The sequence below is a fragment of the Anopheles bellator genome, chromosome 1 (assembly GCF_943735745.2).
Source record: "Anopheles bellator chromosome 1, idAnoBellAS_SP24_06.2, whole genome shotgun sequence".
Classification (NCBI taxonomy): Eukaryota; Metazoa; Arthropoda; class Insecta; order Diptera; family Culicidae; genus Anopheles; species Anopheles bellator.
In genome coordinates this window covers 8,224,597-8,246,923 of record NC_071285.1, presented here as the reverse complement: position 1 = coordinate 8,246,923, position 22,327 = coordinate 8,224,597, and the positions used below count along the sequence as shown (strand labels likewise).

General features: G+C 48.9%; 1 protein-coding gene across 1 annotated transcript in view; it reads right to left on the bottom strand.

The window, feature by feature from the left end:
• Positions 1 to 729: 729 nt before the first annotated feature.
• The window catches only part of LOC131216483 (MOXD1 homolog 1), a 37,521-nt gene continuing 15,923 nt past the window's right edge, over positions 730 to 22,327 (bottom strand). The window contains exons 2-6 of the mRNA XM_058210993.1: positions 6,701 to 6,853; positions 3,506 to 3,792; positions 1,615 to 2,296; positions 1,005 to 1,538; positions 730 to 930 (exon numbers count right to left, since the gene is read on the bottom strand). Coding sequence (XP_058066976.1) covers positions 730 to 930; positions 1,005 to 1,538; positions 1,615 to 2,296; positions 3,506 to 3,792; positions 6,701 to 6,853 — 1,857 coding nt within the window. The remainder of the gene's footprint in view (positions 931 to 1,004; positions 1,539 to 1,614; positions 2,297 to 3,505; positions 3,793 to 6,700; positions 6,854 to 22,327) is intronic.

Genomic DNA, 22,327 nt, shown 5'->3' with positions numbered 1-22,327 from the left:
ACTGTGACGAACTCCGGTGAATACAACTCAAGAAGTTACTCTTTCCTCAGCAAATTATTGGTTCGAGAAGCAGAGAGTCTGGAAACGCAACAACTAAAACGAATCCTGTGTCACACAATCCCTACCGCGAAGCGAGATCAATAAATATTACCAGTAAATTTTAGCGCTAAGCCGACCCGGGCCGTTTTCAATGTATCGTGAAGAAGCGAAGCGAACGCGGTTTACGGAAACTTCCGAATAATTCATCCACATGAAAAGACCTCATCACGACGATGACGATAGGCGATCCGTAATGGTAAGCGTTCCGACGCGAGAATCCTGACAGCGAAAAGCCGAAATCGAAAAAGCCCGTTTTTTGCCCGAGACCAGAGTAGATTGGTCCTGATAGATCCTGACAACCGACAGCGTTTGTGTGGCTCGTAGATTGAGTAAAAGTGATATCCGTTAAGGTAAAAGATATAGAACCCGCCGTGGAACAATGGGCTTTGAGGCGAATAAATTAGTGAATGCAGAATCCCCATCGCCGAGAGCCTTATTAAATAACTTAGAAGATAAACGGGGCCGGAAGGATAAGACGGCGGTTGCATAATTTATCCCCCGGGAGAGGCGATGCGCAGAACCACCGCGAGGACCAGCGGGAGTCGGCAATAAATAAAGGTATGAAACACACACGACCATAAGAGTTTCTCTGATTCGGAGGATTCCTCCGGACCATCCGGTTCCACCGCACTAGTGGTTCGCCGAGGTCAACTGTCGGTGCAGGATGACGAGCAGCGCCAGAATCAGTAGTTTCGTGCTGGACATCGTCGTTGTCCGGCGAGCTGCCGTCGAGGTATGGTGGTTCGATAGTTCCATGAACAGATGGTACGGACACTGGCTGGGCGCCTTCACAAACGTATCGAAAACGGGATATTTGAAAATTTCCGATGCCTACAAAAGAAGAACCAAAGGTTAACGAGCTGGAACTTGTGAAACATACTGCATCGTTGTCTTCGGATACGAACCACCGAAATAGAGTCACTAGACACGCGGCAGAAAGTCATGTGCTTCCCGGTGAGTATGCTCTGCTCGACACGCCGCGTGAACAGCGGCTCCCCCCACGGGAGCTGATTCAGGTGGGACAGAAACGTGCGGTCGTGAAACTCGACCGGATCGGAGATGATCAGCTTGTTCAGGATCGACTCCCGGTACAGGAGGTCCTCCTCTTCCTCGACGATACTGTACTCCTTCGCGTTCTGGAGTGCCCGGATCGCAAGCTGGTTCTGCTCGTCGTCCACGTCCCCGCCGGGGGCAAAGTTGGGAAACACGGTCGTTGGCAGCAGGTCCAGAATGTTACCGTTGTACAGGAACAGGTTCTCTACGTCCGTCATGTTCATCGCGTAGAACTGGAACACACCGAACGTTTCGAAGAACTCCTTCACCGGGGTCATGCTGTAGCATCCGGCCAGCTCGATCTTCGGGTAGTAGGTAATGAACGACAGGCACATCTCCTGTTTCGTCGCGTACCCACCCAACGTAGGTCTCCGACGGCCGACGGTCTACAAGAAGAAGGATAGTCAGCCCTGGTCAGTCACATCGCTACCACAGGGAGGGTTGAAAGGACCCCCACCGTACCTCGTATGCACAGTCCGTTATCAGGTAGTCGCCCCGCAGCACATTGGTTTCGTTCTCCAGCTGCCGGACCTGCTGGAAGTTGTGGTTGTAGTTTTCGTCCTCGACGATGCGCGGCAGTTCCTTGCCGTCACGCACGTGCCGTAGGCTCATCTTCCGCCCGGCCACGTGCGAGTGGAGTGCCGCGGACACAATGTTGATACCGCCGGCCACGGGAAACACAGCACCGGTGCAGGATGGGCCACAGATCCCCACGTTGCGGTAAAGCTTCTGGCCGGGCGGTATCATCTGCGTGTCGGAGACGGAAACGCCCGAGATCATCATGCCGGCGTCGTGTTGACGCACGTGGCGTGTGTAGTGGATACGGAAGCCGGAATGGTCCAGGACGCGCTTGGCACGCGGATTGTCGTAGTGCACCTCGAGCATGTAGTACTTCGGGGCGCCCTTATCGCCACCGATCGGGATGCCTATGTGTTCGGGCAGGAACTGGCCCGACGCTCCGACGCCCCACGTCGCTACCGGGGTGATGCACGAGTCCCAGTCACGGGGCGTCAGCAGGTTGCTGTTGCAGACTGCCCCACTGCTCTTCACCCAGACGTCCCAGGAGTTCGGGTCCGAGCCCGGGTACGAGTTGGTCGAGCACTCGAAGAGCGTCATGTGGTGCACGAGCGGTTGTTTGGTGGAGCTGCAACGGAAATTTGAGGCCCGCGGTTAATTGAAGACAAGTTACATAACAGAAATCTGCCAAAAACAATTGAGATGGCTAACTGACGCACTTCTGACAGCACCGCTCGCGAAAGGCCTACATTTATGCTGGCCACAAATCAGCAACGATTAATCGCTTTCATTACCCAGACGCATGGCCTGCAACCCTTCCGCTTCAGTGAGCCTGGATGGAGTCCATCAATCAAGAAGCTTAAAATATGACGTCCATAAATGAGTTTCCGGTGGCGCTTTTGAAGGAACGGCTCCAACATACGACTACTAATTAAACTACACCATAAACTCGGCACACGAAGCCACATTTAATTCAAATCATGTTCCCGGAGTACGGTTGGACTGGAAGTGATACCATGTAACGGATTATACCGATACATCCTGACGATATATGCTGCGGCTAAGCGAGGCCAGCGATGCACTCATTTCAGCCATTCGAAAGTTGTTGAACGAAAAACTGCATCGATCAATTAATTGAAATTTGAAACCGGGATCGAGTTTTTTGTCCTGTTCAGTGGCGATATGAATTCAGTAACTTGTTAATTACTATGCTGAATTTCGATTAAAATCTATCATCAATCATCGCGTGCTGATACGGTTCGCATTATTAGTCATTATTGAAATATGATTACGGGATTTAAGCGGTGCTCTATCAAATCGGTGCCCTGAGAGGTTCACGTAAAGAGAGCAAGAGAGAACCTACAGGTCTGTCCCCATCCCGTTGAGGCCAACTCATTTGAATTCTTGCATCGAGATAGCATCTCTCTTTAAAACTTGATTTGGCGACTTCCTGTTCTATTTTTGGTAACCGCTTCACGTTTGTGCCAGCAACGCTATCCCGCCGAGGGTTTGCCTCTCTCCTGCGCTGGGTTATGATTTATCACTTAATTTGCGAAAAAAACTGTTATGCCAATTAATAGGATGTGTCCCGTGTGATAAGAATCTCTTCCTGTTGGCCGATCGCTTGCCGCTTCTTATTGACATGTGTTTAATTAGAGGATGATTTAAAGCAAATCGAACCGGGAAACAACGGTGATGCGGTGTTGGGTTACCTGCTCATTAAAACCGTTCATTTTGGGCTCTTCTATTTTAAAAAGAACTTTCTAATTTGATTTATTGTTGAAGCTCTGTCACTAGGCAGGGGGAGGGGGGTTTGATGCTGGTGACCGACTCTTACCTTTCCTTAGTCAGTAGTGCCTCGTAGCCGATGATGTGATGCTTTTCGCGCAAGGTGGGCGCTTTCAGGATCTTGCACCAGTACAGCGTGTCCATGCTGGCGTCGATGGACACGTTTTTTACCGTGACGTCCCACTGGCGCAGATCGTCCCGCAGATCCGCGGGCCGACGGAACATCGGGCCGAGAAAGTGGATCGAGCGGGCACCTCGGTTCTTGCTGTGACCTTTCATACTGCCGGCCACCGGGTCCCGGTCACCGTACGACCAGAGCACCTTCATCGTATCGGCCTGGAGAACGAGAAGGAAGATTGGTTGGAATGTTAGTCAAACAGTTGTTTAAAGTGTTTCGGCCAACGCCCGGAGCTTTCGTTCCTTTAAGATTCTGCGAGACGGAGAAGTGTCTTAAATTTGTGTCGTGGCACAATCCAATTGACACGCCCAGGCAGTACACGCGTAAGGACGAACGAAGGCCAAACGCCAGATTCGCAAGCCAACGACACGCGGACATTTCGGAGGGTTCAGAGGTCGAGTTCAACGCACGACCGGTTCGCGAATCCTTTTAGGATGCCAGGTGGGTACAGCAGCCATCCTTGCTTTGAATCATTTTCAATCGGCAGCGGACTCTGTCATCTGCGCGTTCGTCCTTTCCCGACGGGAAGGTTGCAAAATCGCGCTTCCCGAATGCCTGCTGTTTAAGGTACTTTCAAGTTTCAGATCTGTTTAAAGCGACACAGCAGCGTTTACTATCCTCAGCTGCTCCGTTGTCACATAAACATTAGACGATCTTATTACGATACGGACTCCACCGTGAACCGCTATGAATTACGGAGCTGCTGCTGGGACTAAGTTTTGAAAAGCTCATAGTTGTTGGTAAACTCATGCGGTTTTGTTTTTATATCTTCGTTCGAGCTTCGTCGTGCTCTCGGCTATGTTCAAAAGAAGATTGGAATAAGGAAGGCGCGTACGATGGTAGTTTGAAATTGCATCTCCGTTCTCGGGGACCACGAATCCCTCCGACAGCCTTCCACCACTGCACACTACAGTTATTTTATCGCATCGTTTGGCTTTGGTTTTACTCTCCTCGGTAACCGCGGAACACCAGCAGCGAAAAGATGTCCTCTCTATCGGACGCCCTCATTACAGGGGTGTAAGATTTCTTAATCATCTTATGAGTAGCATCGTCTTCAACTCTCCGTGGGTTGTTGCTTTCGAGCACGTTTCGGCTGTACACACTGCAATGTAAACAGGCAATAGGAACTTGGGAGCACTGCAGCCAGTGTAATTGAATTGTTTCCTTAAAATGTTTATTAAATTAATTCGTTGCAGACAGCTTTCGCTGGCTAGCCGGAAAAGTGTGTGAATTTAAAGAAAACAAGATCAAGGCTCCGGAATGGTCACAAATTATGAATCCTTCGCCAACTTTTCCATCCTTTGGCCGATGGGTAAGAACAATGGGCTGAGGCCAATGCTAAGGGAACTCCATTAAACCCACTGCACAATGGCCATAATTGTGGGAAAAACTTTTAATTTTCTCAACTTCGAGTCTGTATCCGCGATTCGTTGGTTGCGATTTGCTGTGCTCCGCTCCAACGAGAAAGTTTTCCGACTTTGCCGAGGATGGTTATTTTTGTTCCGGTGTTTGTCCTTTGGCGGAAAGACAGGGCGCGAGAATGAGTTTAGGCAACAAGTGTCGCGGGTGTTTCAAATGATATTCCAAAGAATATAAAACCGAAGACACTGGGAGACACTTTTCTTCGATTTTCTTTTACGCTCAGCAGCGAGGATCAATGTCATAATGAACCAACTGAAATATGTTCACCAACTGCCGTGTAGTTGCCATGTAAGGTTCTTATCTATGATGGTACATATATATTTATAAAATATTACCATCGGACATTGTTCAAATCCTTCCTAAAAGCACGTCTGAAACATCGTATTTTTATGCTTGAGATGTAATTCCGAATTCCATGTGCACGTTCCGAAACGTTGTTTTAAAAGCCTCTTCTTCAGCGAATATAGCACCGAGGATCCGATTGCACTAAACTGCATCGTTCACCGAGAGTGTTCCGGCGAATGGTTCGTTCAAGGATTAGCACGGTAATGGATTCGTTTATTGTGTGTACATTGCATCTAACGGCAATGCAAATCACCCACCATTAAGGGCCGTGCTCGTTGGCGAGCGTTCTCGAGGATATGTGTAGAAAAAACCTTGGCTACGGCTGGTTGCTTCACAACATTATTCAGTGAATATCTTTTTTTTATTTTATTCCCAACTGCGGCTGGAGTCTTGAAAGGAAAGCTAGAATTAGTTGCGTCCTTGGGAAAACACGAAGTGTCATCCGTGGACATTAAGCTCACAATCTCCACTGAAAGTAGGGTTGCTCTGATCCAGCATCAACTTATGAAAAAAGGTGAATGCACTGGCACTTAGACACTACGAACGAATTAGAGTAGTCAGAAAACCAACCAACCAACCCACTCAACGACCAGACATAGGAAGCCATGAGCATGAGTCTCGCTTTTTGTCGGACTTTATCCACATTTTCTCCAGAGCAGCGCAATGACACCTTTTTAGACGAGCGAAGAAAATGCACGCCCCAATGTGTGGTCCGGCTCGAATAAATAGAGGCAGCGACTTGCACAGAAAAGCAAGAAACGAATAGAATTGAGATGGTTAGTGCGGTGCGGTAGAAAGGAACGAAACAAATAAACTCGCCATGCAATGGACCGAATCTGCGCCAAGCCTAGTGGCTACGAGGAATATGTGCCGTCACAGCATGAAGCAAAGCACTTCTGGAGTTCTTTAGTCCGTAGACACACTAAACGCTGCCCATTACGGTGCATTGCAGCTCGGTCCTTATTTGTGTTCGTGCCTTATCATGTTCGGCGAGTCGGTTCCGTCTGGTAGAATCCTGCTGGTTGGTTTTCCTTAGAGCCAGGTGATAAGCAGAATAGTTTTCCCGTTACCCCGCTCACAGCCACAGAATTCAGTCACAACGTTCATCGCATTGTTCGAGTGTACTAAGGCCGAGATGTCAACGTTTGACTACGGAAACTGACATTGGAAGACCGGCGACCGGCGTGCCGCCAATTAACGAGATTTTCACAACAGGATTCCACTAATTACGGTACACGCTCAGTGGGCCACTGGGTTTGGCTAATTGCAACATCTCTTACGCCGAAGACGCTTACTTACACCAATGATAATGTCGTGCGGATCGCAAGTCTCCAGTGCCCGCCGGAAGGTGACACTGGTGTGGGTCAGGTTCTGGAATCCGCTCTCGATGTGGTAGTTCTGCGTGTCGTCCTGTACCGGCATATGATGGTTGTCCTTTGATCCGTGACAGTCCTAGGAGCAAAAAAAAAGGAAGAAAATGTAGGTAAAATTCAGTGAAATTTAATATTAAACCATGAAGACACTTTAAAAAATCCAACCAAATGAAAATATTTAAATACTCAGTAACGGTTTTACAACTGGCGCTCTAATTGTCGGCACTTTAACTCTACACATGTTTACCATTCTCCGAAGGGTGTTTCGTTTGCCAACATCCAATTGGAACGTGGAATTGTTTTCCCCATTCGGCCTTTCTGTGGCCGTCTTCCAATCGATGATGGTGGTCAAAGTTTTCCAATAATTGTCCAGCACCGCAAGTAGGTTTTCGACAAGAATGGGGTATTTGCGGGAAGGGACAAAACAGAAGAAGCTGTGGCCAACTGTTACGTGGCGATTCTGCGGAACCTTGCCTATATTTGGGCGGCAAGGCTCTTCACGGTGGAGTGCCTTTCGTGCCTTGTTGAGTGAACTTCCTGCTAGCATAATGACAAAGTTCTCACCCTGGAGGTTGTCGTGAACTTAGTGAATTCTGAGTGCATTCAACGTGTCGTGGTAACAATGGCAAATCAACTAAATCTTCTTCGTGTGCACTCGATCCGTCCCACCAACGAGCGGCGAATGGAGCATAAATTGGAGCTTTATGTCACTTGTTAACGGGCCAATCGTAGCGGTAGCGTCGTTTATTTATTAGATTCGATCTGCCTAAATCCACAGCATTACCATACCATTCGCGGCGAAGACGAGAAAACTTTCTACATTAGGTTCGGCCGTCCCCAGGCCAGTGTAACTGTGTTTGGCAATATATTCTCCCCTTGGTGTGTAACTTTCGGACCCCAGCTTCAAACACCAAACTTTTGTGGCTTGGTGGGAAGAATTTTTCTTCCACCACTGGGATGTGGTTTTCTGAATCCCCGTTTATCCCGGAAGATGATCGTCGGCGAATGGCGCGCCCTATCGATAAATTTGTCGACCATAAAATATCACCAACCAAATGGCCTGCCGCGTGGAAAAAACGGGAGAATATCGGGAAGAAAAACCAGGACGAAACTTCCAGCTCGGCGGCTTACGACTTTTCAATTCCATGCCACACTTTACGGGGATGTGTTATTTTCGTGTATGTTTAGTGTTCTACTGCCCTTCATGTACCGGCCCGGTCGGCTAGTGTCTGCCAAAGTATGCCACAAAGCATATATTTTATTACTCTTCTCCAGTGTGAAGTTTGCCTTGGCCATTCCAATAGAGCGAATGGAAATCAGTGCAAAAAAGCCAGCAGCAGACGACGTGGGTGGATTGAAATAAGAAAAAATAAGCTGATTATTGAAATTTCAGCCGAAGTGCTGTATCAGACGATATTTTTTGTGGACAGCCGTCTCTAGAGTAAATTATAGATTTTATTCCTACAGAGTCATCAGAGGTCCTCCCGGTTGTTGGGGAAGTTAAGGATCTGCTAGCGTTGATGAAGGACATTCGAACATCAGTTATTTGATTAGCGTTAAAAAATTGTTGCTTTCTGTTTTTTATTTTAATTTTTGTAACGAAAGTTTTTTCCAAAAATAACACATCAAACACGGGTGCCTGTTAACGGATCAAACGACTAAAGTAAAATTGATAACATCGCCCCCCAGAGGAGGGAGCAGAACAGTAAAGGAAAACGTACAAATATTTCCAGCTCCGAAAAAAAAGGAACCAATCAAATGTACAGCGGACGCAGAACTAGCGCGTTCCAATCAAAGTTGCGGACTGGAAACCAAATTCAATCATATTTCCTTTGCTACCTTTGCGTTCGCGGAACTGATGTGAGTCTCGCTTGGGATGTCCCCGTCCCAAGCTCCGACAGCTACCAATCCTATATTTATCCTTATCATCCCCAACGGCTTCGAGCGAGAGAGTGTAATTCGGGAAAAGTTGGATTAGCATCAATCGGTGAATCGTGTTTTGGGTGAGATTTTGCTACGGAATTGACTAACATCATTTGTGTCAAATTTACACTGATGCACTCAGTGGTATGACATGGATAAGGAATTGAGAACGGAAACATCTAACCGAGTGTGATAAATAACTCGAATGTTTTCTTCATTTCAACATCCTTTTCCGGGAGTAGTTGTTACGCTTTAAGCTAAAACTTCAATTTCTTGAGCGTCGGGCTCCGGCTTTCCCTTGTATAGTAATGGCATCGGCTAGGTTCGTTCTAGTCTGTTCGAAACGGAAACGGTTCTATTATCATCCACCGTTTCGACACGGCATCGGACATCGAAGCTCTCGAAGCCCGGTGCCGATTACTGCCGGAAACAAGTGGATATCACATCGTGTCCTTGCGACCCCTTCCTGGGATAGCAAAAAAACTTACAAACGAACGTTCCAAAACAAATATAAGAGAGAAGCGATATCCACGGCGAGCCGGCCACAGCGGATTGATACCCTGAATATCCAAAGTTGCAGAATCGCAGAACGCAGTGCCAACGAGAATCGGGACGAGGGTTTTGGGTTACTGGGTTTGATAGAGTCTACCGAAAATCGGAAGCCCGGAAAATAGAAAGTGCCACTAATGGATTCGTATTGTCATTCGGATGGGCGGCGATGGGTCTTGATCGCTTTTCGCACTTCCCGAACGAGGTTGGATTCGGAGGTTTTAACAAGATGTGCTGCTGTACCCATGGGAGTGGTTCGCAAATAAATTTAATGTGCCTTTTGATGCGCTTGATAAATGATCAGCTGAAGCAGAAATCACTAAACATATTAAACTATTGCATGAAATTATTCTGTAACGAAAGCATGAAAGGCCTTTTGGACGCCCCGTATCGAGCATAATACCTCACCGGCGAAGTTGTGTAAAATATCGATCAATTTCGATGCTGGAGCTCAAAATGATGTTTTAATTACTGAAAAAGATGATAAAATAGAGTGCACGTTGTGTTACGACCCACACAAAAACTGGAACACCCAGGCATACGGTGGATTAAAACTGAAAATTAAAAATGCACTTATTATGTGTGCCTCAGCGTGAGAGAGGGCCGCAGCATAATCGGCAAAAACGCGGCAGGATGCGGATTAAAATCGGCGGATACATTTTTCCATCTGCGCCACAGCACAGCCGGTTGGCGCTGAAGTCGGAGCGACCCAAGCGGAACACCACGAAACGCCTCCCATGTAGCCTCCTCTTCAACAGCTTAAGGACGGCTTGAAATAATACAAAATAGCGATTCCGTTTTGTAAACGCGAACGGTGGTCACTTTGGATAGGGTGCGCCCGTCTGACGAGCGGTTAGCTTAAACTGATTGCGGGCATTCCAGGGGTTCAGGTGTTGTTTCGTTGCATCGCGAAGCCGGTGAGAAGCTGGACCGAAAATTTACAACCGGTAACAAAGATTGGGTCCATTCACGGAAAACTAAACCAATTTCTCTGCTGCAGCATCATTCATGAGGCGCCCGAAGACGCGAACTCAAACCGGTTGGGAAAATTATGGCCAAGAACGGTTCGAGAAGAACGAATTTGCGGCCGTCTTTCCTCAAACAGGATCCCGAAGTTGCCACGCTTTGGGTAAGCCACTGTTGGGAGAAGAGCGCGGCCAACACTGTGAATCGGTGAAGAAGTCTTCTCATGGCTTTTATTTTAATAATTTTTTTATGCTCCGTTTGTATTGTACTCTTTAGTTTTCTATTATTGTTAAATGAGCCTGTTGTTTATTATTTTCGCTTAAAAATGTATCAAGAACTTTTGACCAGCTTTGTGCGGGCCACTAAATACGAATTATGGCTAGGGCCAAAGATTGTAGGTCGTAGGTATTGGAAGGTTATCCGGGGCTGCACACGGTGAACAAGTTTCAGTTTAATAATCCAGCATCGTGATAATACAGAAAAAAACGATAACTTTATCTGAATCAGCCGAGCTCTAGTGGGCCAGCAGACCTGAAGAAGTTTCGCTGTGTCCGTGTCTTCGAGCAAGCTAAAAAGCTGCCAAAATTGCTGCCTGCTGCTGGTGGCCAGTTTGATTGCGTGATTGTCATCGTGGCCGTTTGCAGTTGGTGCCCCGAGGGCACCAAACGGACGCGCCACCTTGGAATAGGGGTAATCATCAGTAGCACGAAGGGCGTATGCAGCTTGCACCGTAAATGCATAAGGTCTGCTTCTTCTTCTGCTTCGAGGGGCCATGCTGGCAATGCTGTTAGGTGCTGTCGCGAAGATATAGCCAAAGGCGATCTGGCGAGGGGCCAGATCTTATCGCAGCGCCTGTGTAATAGAGTTTTGGGGTCTTCTCTTCAGTTTTGCAGCGAATGGCATGATGGCAGCAATTTTCTTGCACCTTCAAATTTGCGACTAAAATTCGAGAACTGGTTCTCCGGAGCGGGCTCCACGTTGGGCTTCAAACGAGTCAATGGATCGAACTGGGGAAGGTTCGAGATGTTTTGAGCATTTCTGGCTATGCTTTAACTGAATTTCGAATTCATATTCAACGGTTGCAGATTGTACGGGAACCGGGTTGTCGAAAGGTGTGACGGATTTGAGTAATGAATATTTGGACGTAATATTTCAATATTCATAATCTCCACCGAAGCCTGAAAAGCGAAGAAAACACTACATAGGCCCTCCGGTAACAAATGAGTTAAAGTTTGCTCCAGGTTTTCCAAACAAGTCCCAGCTGCTCGCCACAAGATACCCGTCGGTTACGCAGTTCCTGGGGTGTTGTGCGAAGTTTTTCTCATCCATCTTCACGGGCCGAACGAATGCTGGGCGCGTGTTGTGTTTTTACTGTGCGTTTCGTAGTTTTATGCTCCATTTCGAAAGCATTTTCGGGTGAATAATAATGTGGAACTGTTTTATGATGAACCTTTCGGCGCTGGCTCGTACCAGGCTAGGTGTGTAGAGGGTCCTTGTCCTTCTCCTGTCGATCGATCACTGGAGGGATCCCCTCCTTCTATGCCGAAGGCCATTTGTGTAATCAAACCAACCTGTGGGAGGGCAGACCGGCATAGCAATACACATATACAGCGTATCTCCAGAGACGACCCTTTTTCTACGCTGGAGTCCCTTTTCCAAAGGCCGATGGATGCTGGCAGTTGTTCAGCCTTTTCTCGTTCCGACAGTCCTACACTCTTACTATCTTAAAGCAGATAACAAGACGCTGCGGAAACTACAGCACCAGCCAGCGGCACCAGCAGTGATTAATGCAACGTCGTTTAAACAACGTCCTTCTGCTGGATTCCCAGATTCGCTCGTCTGAAGTGCCGTCTCTTCGCTACTGTGCGCTTTCTCCAGTGAAACGATAAAACACAATCTGGCACAAATTAAATCACGCTTCCGGTTTCCGGTTTAGCGATCGCACTGAAGAAAAGAGGATGATCCCGAGGGAATACTTTCTTGAGTTGCCGGCACTAGGAGATTGCGCGTTTCAACGGAAGTAAAAAGCAATATTTGCATTATCATCAGCATCGTTCACGGGCTTGGGAATCGGAGGTCGTGGCCATCCTTGCCATCGTGCCATCCCGTTGAGTCGTTTCAACTATCCACAGAAGCGCTGATAGCGTGTAATCGGAAAGCGTCCAATAGGGCCGCTGCCGGAGGCAAAGGCTAATCACCACAGCGTGTCCTGCTCAACGGTAGTTTTTAATATTGCCCGGTGATTTATTGCTATTGTGTTTGGCAATTAATCGGCCCGGAGCAAAACACTTTCAAGATCAGGATCACTTCAAACTGTTTACTTTAAAATTTTCTTTACAATAAACCGTTTAACGGTCAACTGTCAAAAGTATCTCAAATTGCGTGACTTCCCGTGAATTGCGTGCTCCAGCTCTAGAAAGGAATGCAATGGGTTCAAATATGTGGAACGAGTGTGGAAAAATTTAATATAATTTTGAAATTTTAATATTCATTCCATTTTGTTCACTGCACCGTTACCGACCAGTAACAGTAATTAAGACGAGAGAGTCAAAAGGGGGAAAAAACTCATCAGGATCCGGACAATGGGATGTTAAGCAGGACGTGCGCTAATTTCGAAACTCTCTTCCACCGGCAATCAAATTATTTTCCCGGCCCCGGTGCAATCTTCTAATGAAGTGACCCCGTGAAGTGTGTGCTGCGAGTCCGAAAAACGGATACAGTAATTACAACGCGATCCTCGCTGGCGTGATGAATTTCATTCCAAACTCATCACCATCTTGCGCCGAAATCATTTTCGTTAGCTTTGTGCCCGGATCCACGTGTTCGACTCTCGTAACCGAATTTTTTGCGTACTTTTGGTCGATTTGCTTTTTTTTATCGGGGCCACAGAGGGTGCGTAGCCCCGGAAAAAATGCGATCAAGATGAAACACAACTGGTTGTAGAGCCATCGCACCGCAGCAGTACGCCTCTTGCCCTCCTGGGTGTCCTGCCTGGGTTTTATTTATATGCACTCCCGTTTTTTTTCTGCTCATCTCGGTTCCCTTTTCGTTCTTTAATGCCGCGGACCGCGCTACTGCAGCTAAAGATAATGGTTATGAATTTTTTTGTTTTCCAATTTCGCACAAAATACGATGCGCCGTATAAAGTTAAGTCGAGAGCACTTTCCAGCAGGCTCCGGTGGCTCCTGAAACTGGCAGGTTATTATTTTGCGCTCTCCCTCCCTTTTTCGCTGCTCTGTCAGCTTCCGGGCGCGGCTCCGCGGACCGCGATAGGAGCTGGAACCTGGATCTTGTTTTTCTGCTGGGTGGAGATCAATCAAAGGAGCCAATAATGATACCCAGCAGTGCTCCACCGAAAACGCGCCTTCATTGCTCAACATGCTGCGGGTAGGGATACACTGCCTGTCAAAAATGACACACCAAAACCAAGCTCTCTGTAACCGGTTAGGCAACCGGTTGTAGGTTATGTTTATTCTTTCGAACCATTTCCGTACGTCAACTAGGGCATCCTTCTTGTTGATGATTGAGTACAAAGAGTAATTTATTTTCCACAATCCATTTTCTCGTCCGAGTATGCTGTGCACGAGCCATCAGTGCGGCGGACGGTCAAATGTAGTTAGATAGTAACCCGTAGTAGCCCGCATGTTGCGCGGTGCAAGTGTGCGATCAAAGCGAAAGTTTGCGCAGGGTACGATGCAGGGTTTTCCCAGTTTCAGTTTTTCGGAAAAACTCATTTCGAGCCAGTGGACCAACTGCGGTGATCTGTGACTTAATTGACTTCCGCGGGTGTGCCCAGCGACAAATTTGTGCGGCCTCATCCGGGTTATTTAGAAAAGCACAAACTCGTCGACGTCATCGTCGCAGGACGTTCGCCTTTTTATGGATACTTTCCCCCCGGAAGCGTCAAGTGTTCCCGGCCACGGTACGCCGACCGCAGCCAGTTTACCATACGTTCAGCACTCGAACAGGCCGCTGCTCCTTCCACTTTTCGAAACCCCTCGCTGCAGAGCCTGGCTTCTGGGTAAGAAAAAACGACGAACCTGTCAATTTACGAGCCCACCACAATCGATCAAACCGCTCCCAGTCGATAACGGTTCTTTCGCGATGCCACCAATCATCGGAAGGCAGCGCGCAGAGAGCGGTCCTCCTGGTTTGTGGAGGTCCATTTTATTCGACAGGATTTTAATTCCAGCCCTCTACTTCATCTTCATCCAGGACACTAGGGGGCGCATAGTGAAAGGTAACAACTTTCCGAGAGCCTTCCGAAGCGCCGAAGAAACAAGGATCGGGAGCAGTCGAAACGGGAACTACCAAACACCCGGCAGCAGCCTGTCATTAAGGGACCATTTATTTCACCGTTACCCCAGCCCGAATGGACCTGCCTGGTCAGACCGACAGGGAGGGAGAGAGCGAGCGCGAGCGCGAGCGCTTAAGGATGCGGTCGTTAAAATTACACCAATCGGTTTAATATATTAATTAAAACAATTCAAGCGCGGATGGAACAAGAAGCGCTGACTCGCTTTCCGGTGGCCGGTTTTTCTTCTACTCGTCGCCGATGGTCAACCAACCAACCGGTTGACCCAGAGGCGGGTCCCCAAAAAGGGCGGCCGAAACGACGGCCGATAGGGACACTGGGTGCACCGGTCCGGTCACCAAGACCGGCAGCCTGCCGTAGCCCGGGTGCGCTCGCTCGAAGGAAGTGCCATTTTATGCCATCAAAAACATGAAACTGGACGTAATTAGGGGCACGATACGGGAGCATGGTGCGCTCCTTTACCTTTCGGCTTGCATGGGCGAGTTTTTGGAATGTCGTGCAATTTGTGTCAAAAGACACACGGAGAGGACCTCTCGAGGACGGGCTCTGAAAAGTTGGGTGCCGAGGTAAAAGCGCATCCATTGGGCGACCACGACGATGGCGATTGTTGGATGCGATCGCTCATTAAAAATTTGCATTGGAAATTGCAAAACGAACAAGTGAAATAAGGACGCCGCGGATACTCGAGCAGTTGATGGTGGACACCGACCTTGGAAGGAGGTATTGAAACGGCTGTCAAGTTTGAGCTTTTGGTGCAAGTTTTGAAGTGAGTTTTACGAGCCGTTCAGATTCAGAGGCTTAGAACTTTGCGAATATTAAATTTAATTTACTTACTCTTAACAGAACAGAAGCGCAAAAGGCACGAAGAACAATATGAAATTACGAAACTCACAGATAAGCGCACCCAAATCCGTGCAGTGCGCTGATAACGGCGGTTTAAAAAGAGGGTAACCTTAGCCGAAAATCCAGCCAAACAAGCTGAAGCTGACAGAGCTGATCGTTTAAGGACCTTTTCCCCGAATTTGTCGCTCATTTGTAAGCCGTGCCAGTAAGCTGAAAGGAGTCTTTATCGACTTCGGGCACGGCCGCTGTTTGATTGTTGGGGTCACATCGAATCACCAAAATCCCCTGATTGAAATTCGCAATGGCGCTCTAATGGGACAAGGGTTCCAAAATGGAAACTATAGACGGGCACGTCTGCATGCTGATGTGCGATTGCACATGTGCGATTCAATTCGAAACTAATTTGCCGACCTGCGGCCTGGTGCTGCTGCTGCTAAAACAATTTCCTCAATCGACCGTGGTGCCGGAAAAACGGCAACGACGGATTTGTGCTACAGATGGGTGGTTCTAATGCGCTACACGCAATTTCGCTGATCACTCGGCCCGTCTTGTTGTTAGTTGCCAAAATGCTTTCGCATGCTTCGAAGAACATTTTCGGACCCTTCGGAACAGTTAGAAGCAATACTGGAAAATCAAAAGAATTCACCCTTAGTCGGTGCTAAGTGCTGGTCCTGGGTGCTGCGTATCTGAAAATACGCTTCCGACGAATTCACTCGCTTTAATTTTCACAGAATTTTCATTTCGACTCCTCGATGGTCTAGGGGTCTGCAAAGCCGGCCCCAAATCTCAGGAGCTAACGGGCGCATGCGATTTATCGTTACAACCACTGGCTGCGTGACATTCAACGGCGAGAAAACCCGGGAAATTCAATCACATTCTGGCGGTGTGCTTATTTTCTGTGCCGGGCAAACGAATGGAAATTGAAAAATGCTCGCCCAACGCAAACACTAGGGAGCGGGGCAAATCGAATTCAACGTCCGACAAGGAGCAGAAAAACGCTCGTCTGCGTAAACATTCCGCGGTGACCGGCAACATGATGAATGCAAATGAGTCGAGGCGGGTCAGAAGTTCGCGGAATCGTCTAATCATTCCGTACAATGTTCAGGAGTGGCTGGCTGGGGGCCGGTGAAGCAGGTAAGGAACGCAGGTCGTTTAAAATTAGATTCAACTTGTTGATCCGGGATGTCAAAAATGCGGTTCCGGAACATTAACAATTCTTCGGCGTGTAACCACAGACCAAACTCCGCTTTCCACGGACAGTGATTCCCACCGCCGGGGAGACGGTGGTCGACAAAAGGAAGCCGTGCCCCATCCTCGACCGCGGCCTGCTTGAGGTCACGCCACACGCTTCCATAATTCACGGGCTTCATTATGTATCGGCGCCGGAACATTCTCACATAAACTGGCAATCGACCACATGTGCATACGCTGTGACCTCAGAGGGACATCTTACTCGAACCCCCCCGGTAACGGACACAAGCGGCGGGCCCCCCGGACCAGAACGACCGCGCGTCGCGTGATGATCTCAGAAGGGTCGTTCTTTTTCCCTTCTCGGGTGCCACGACCGACGGTTTCCGGTTGAGAGCATCACGCAAACCGCCCGATGTGGCCAGCGATGGAGAACGCTGACGTTGGCGCTGAATAATCTCTCTCTCCCTGCAGCGTTACTCTGAAGCGTACTTCCGGTTTCAACGGCTGCTGGCTCCCAGTCTGGCCCACGCCCCGGGGAAGGGTTAGGGTGCTTTTTGTTTGCAAAATGATCTCCTCACACACAGCAGCAGCACCTCCGGAACCTTCGTGGGAGATCGTCGCTAAAATCGGCGGCGATGTTCCCGGCCCGGGGCCCTTGGCCGCAAACGGTGTGGCGTCATTATGCGACCGTCACGTACGGTGGTTTATTACAATGGGCGATTCGCAGGGATTTATGCGAAAAGTGCACTCGTCGGCGGCGACGGCGGCGACGGGAATAAAAAAGAAGGAAATGGCAGACCGACCGAGTGTCGAGTGAAAACTAAAACTTAAACACGGAGAAGCCAGCCAGCCGCCCTTTTATCGCCACCGTCCCCGCGCACTTAGGATCGCATTACGCCCGATGTGGTGGTCGTCCTTCGTGCTGCGGTGATTCATCGCCCTTGTCCTTGCGTTGCGGTGGCTTCCCACTCAATTTCTGTGCTCGGTTCAGTGCCAGAAAGCGCGACATTACAGGTGTTCGGGGTGTTCACTGCCGGGCCCGGTTTTCGGGGTGGTGGCCCCATTTACACCGATTTCCTCCCCAATTAAACCGCAATCACAATAAAACAGGGCGCACATTACCCGGGCTCCATAAAACCCCGTCGAACGGGTGGCCGTTCGTGTTCGTTCCGATCGGTATTCGATTACGGCGTGCTTCCTCTGTTTGGCCCGCTGTGGGCTTACGATTGTTTCATGATTTGCGATAAAATCTTCCCCCTGCCTGTGTGTTGGGACCCACAAAAGTAATGCTGGCCACCAACGGTCACCAAACCGATTAGCTATCCTCGGAAATGGTGTTTTATGTCAACGCCTATTCCAATCGATCGGTGTTAATGGGAGACGAAATAATTAAGAGAAAACTGATCAATTTGGCGCTAGCCTGGGGCACATCGGAATTTTATGTTTGTCCCCGTTAGCTTAATTGATTGTTAAAAGTTTCGACTAATAACAAAACGATAAAATAATTTAATAATTGCAAAATACGTAGGATAAAGGTCAAAAGTGAGCAACAAATGGTAAGTTAGCAAACCTTTAATATAATTGAGAAAATATGAGTACATAGCATAAACAATTATTTTTTTAAACATTTTCATTTAAGAAAAGAAAAACAAGAACCACAGCATAAACGACACACAACGACAACGGGCAATGATGTTATTGATTTAGTGCCCAATACATCCGTGTTGTTGCAACAGTTTATCAATCCCTTTACTCAGTCTTCATGCGTTATTAAATTATCATCAAACGACCCTCTTCGGTGACGAGCCCTGCCTGCTGCCAGTTTGTGCCGATGATTTACAGCCCGGGCCGTCCAATCACCACCGAACGCGAACGCGTCTGATTTTGGGCACGAAGCGAACTCGATTTATTATCCTGTCACACTCTGTCGGCGTTGCGGCGATTCTTTGGGTGCCGAAGCAGAAAACGATAAAACAAAAATCGACCAAAAAGGACAGTTTGCTGACAATTTTCCCTGGGAGTCCTGGGAGTGTGTAGCGCCGACCGTGACGATGTGATAGGTGATAATGGAGCAAATTGTAGAGAAATGTTCCATTATTGGTTCCTTCCTTCTTGTGAAGCATGCCTCTTCCGGTCATTCCAACCAGACCCTGGGACCTGCACCGGAAGTGTGCGATCACAACCGCTCGTTGCGTGCTTGTTGAGAGACAGCAACAGCTGGCGAAAGCATGTGGATGAGTTATAACGGCTTGGCAAGGTTTTGTCGCCGTTCCCCCCTTTTTCAAGTTTGGGATCGTTTCCGAGAACTACGTGACGTCGCCAGGCTGTCGATAAATTAGCACAAGAACAGGTCCGCAACGGAGTCCGGCTGCAGCAAATGTTGAATTGAACCCAAGGGTGAAGCGTTGTTGCTTCTCGGGATCCCCCCCAACATCAACCCGGGCCCCGTGCGCCATAAAACAGCCACTCGGTGATGCGTGTTCCTGTCTCACCTTGGACTCGTCGAGATGCTCCGCTGTTGTTTTTGCGGTCCAATTAAAATCCGCTGTGATTCTGTTTTTATACCGCGAGCCTCGCCTTTTCCTGCGGCACATTTAATTACCTTTCGTGTGGTGGCGAATTGTGTCATTTAAACCATCACCTCACGTAGCGCCATTTAACGTTCCCGGGTGAGAACGGGCCCCGTAGACAAGGCGCGCGAGAACTCAACCATAACCTCAAACAAAAGTAATTCCTTCTGACATTGGCACCACCTCTCGGTTTTTCCGAGTTCCTTTCCTCCGCAGATTTGCGGGCGAAACAATGTCGACCCGGCGGTCGGCGGTCGGGTTCTAACACGCTTCTCGCATGTGTCGGGCGGACTGCGAATTTTCAAATTCTCTCACAGAGCGGATTTCGCTTGATGGTTTCCACCGGGGGGTGAAGACCCGAGATCCTCCGAAAAGACAATGTCCGCCACCGGGTCCGGGTCCAACTTTTCAGTCTCCCACAACTCGAGGCGGAGAATTTTCGTATTCCAGTCGGGAGGTTCCCGGCGCTTCCTTGACAGCTCATTAGAAGTCAGCGGCAATGACAGCGATGGCTCGGTGGCTCTTAACCTCCTCTGGCACGGATGAATCCCGCGGGTGCCCAACAATTAGTAAGTGGCGCTGCCTTCCGAATGTGTCGAAACTGTGTCCGCACGTATGACGTTTATACGCTTTGCGGTGCGCAGACACCGTCGACAGGTCCGGAATTTTCTCCCCACTGATTGACTGAGTAGAGTGACGCCAAGAAAACAGGTGGGTCCATGCTCGGGTTCCTGGGGGGCCATCGTTAATTTTAATGTCTCGACCCTCTCCTCACTAGCCGCCAGTGTTGCCGACCCGTTCGTCCGTGCGTGCAATGAAAACGACTCACCCGTGGCCCCGGAAGGGACTCGGTGTGAATTGCTGTGAGTGGAATATCAATGAAGAGCCGGCCGGGTGTCGGTGTGGCGTTTAGCCGCCTCTTTGAAGGAGTGAGCTCTGACAGCGACGGTTGCGGTTCTGCAGTCGACACCCACCCATCGCATTTTGTTGCATCAATTAGCCAGTCGGCCGAAGCTTCCCCGGGGAAAGGTTCACAGACCGCTGGGAGAGAGAGACTCTGCACCATGTCATCACCGGTGCAGCCGGCCAAGAAAGAATCTGTACGGCACACGACCCTTGTAGATTGTTGCGGGAACCTTAAAAAAACCGGACCAACCCGGAGCACGTAGGGTTCGGTGAAGGCAACCGAGGAATGCTCCCGTTTCCGTTGCAAACCAGATGGAACCGTGCTGCACCGGGTCGGAGCCACCGGGTGGCGCCAGACGACACGAGCGACTGGTACTGCATTATGCGTTACAACTTTTTGTCCGACTCCGACAGAACACGCCGGCTGGAGCCCGCATCTGGAGACAGCCAACTTATTCGTCACATTCCGTGCGGTTCAGAGACTGGTCGTACCTCGAAAATCAACATCATCAGCCCGGGAAGTTCCGAAGTTATTCGGTGAGCTACAAAATTTTGGTGTTGGTCCTGAGCTCATGTAGCCGCAGCCGCAACGCCATGTGGACATCGGATGACTTTGGAGTTGTAAAACGGAAACAACCAACAAACTAACAAAGGTAGCCCTAAGGTCTATGCCTCGCAACTGCTACACCTAATGCTAATTTCTTGCGCACACCAACGAGCTTCTAATCTTTGGCTTTGATCTCTCTCCTCGCACTCGAAGTGGGCGAACTCAACGGATCGCTGCTCCGGCGGTGTTCGTTCCCCTTATTGGGTATGTAGATGGATGGACAATTTAAAAATAATTTACCACCCTGCAAAACACGGATCCGAAATCTCGGCGGCCGACGCCCGGATAATATATTCCCGAGTAGAGTAAGTTTCTGGAACTCCCCGGACATGGTGGCTTCAGCGGTGCTCAGGACGGATGAGAAGATAAATTAGTTTCCTGCGCACCGACGAGCCCCGATCCCCGATAGGTGTGCCGGCACCCGCTTTTAGATGATAATACTGCTTGTGCCTTGGTGTGTCCATCCACTCGTGGAGGGATCGTAATCACAGTTCCTTCTGCGTGCGCCAGTCTGTGCGGCGCAATGCGGTGTCTAATAATGGAACAACACTTTTCTTCTCGGCCATCGGGTGGGGAGCGACCCAGAAGGCATAGTGGCTGCAGTTAGCAAGGATAACAGTGGACCGGGTGGAAAGGATCCCATCGTGACGTCAGCTAGCCCCGGGCCGAACGACGGAACGACGATGATGATGGAGTGTTTTAATATGCTGCCATCGGTTAGCGAGAAAGTTTTCCACTGGTGTCCTGGACGCTGGCCCACCCAGCGAACAAGGATTTGAAGGATTGTCCGTCCGGGTGCTGGCACCGAATTAATGAGTGGCGATTCTGCTGCGGGCGAAGACAAACAAAAAACTTGTCCAGCATCATGTAAAAGCGCCTGAGTGGGACATGCCGGTTAGGTGTCCTTAGAACCCGGGTGACATGACACAGGAAAAGTTGCTTCGGTAAATTACGGAAAAAGTTTCCCAAGCACTCTATTCATATTGGAAGGGTACATATTTTACAACGGTTTTTCTTGTGCGTTTGGAGTCTGATGGAATTCTGATGGAAACTATGTTCGATTATTGAAAATAGTTCAATCGCTTGGTGTTGATGGTATGGAAAGACCAGAACTCGATTTGGAACCAAACATTCCTCTGTTTAGATTAAATGGTTGGTCGAAATTCTACAAACCCGCAGAGAGAGAGAGAGAGAGACGGAGAGAAAGATGTTCCTCGTAAGCCATTCCTTTCGAGTTCGGTTTTAGGGACGACGAATTGAAAAATTTAAATTAAAATGACCAAATTGTGCATAGTCACTTATGCTTCGGGCGGACGTATGTGGGGCGGATGTTGCGCCGTCCCTGGCTGGGTGGGCAAATTGCAAAAATTAACCGCCTTTTTCCTGACTCATTCTTTACGTTCCTGTTTCCAGCAAACCTTCGACCGGCTGAAGATTATAACTACAGCCCTCTTGCTGTCCACGTTCGAGTTGGGACCCTTCGAATGGCGCGTTGCAAGAACTTTCAAACAATCCCGGATCCGGCTGCGACTGAAACTTTGGAAGAACTTTGGAATAACATTCCTTTCCCTCGTGTGCGTGCCCCGCAGTGGCCCGGCCCGGGTTGGTGGTTGTGGTTTTGTTTCCTCGGGCACGCAGCTAACTAATGGCGTTGTTTTAAAAAGATAAAATACGGCAAAAATT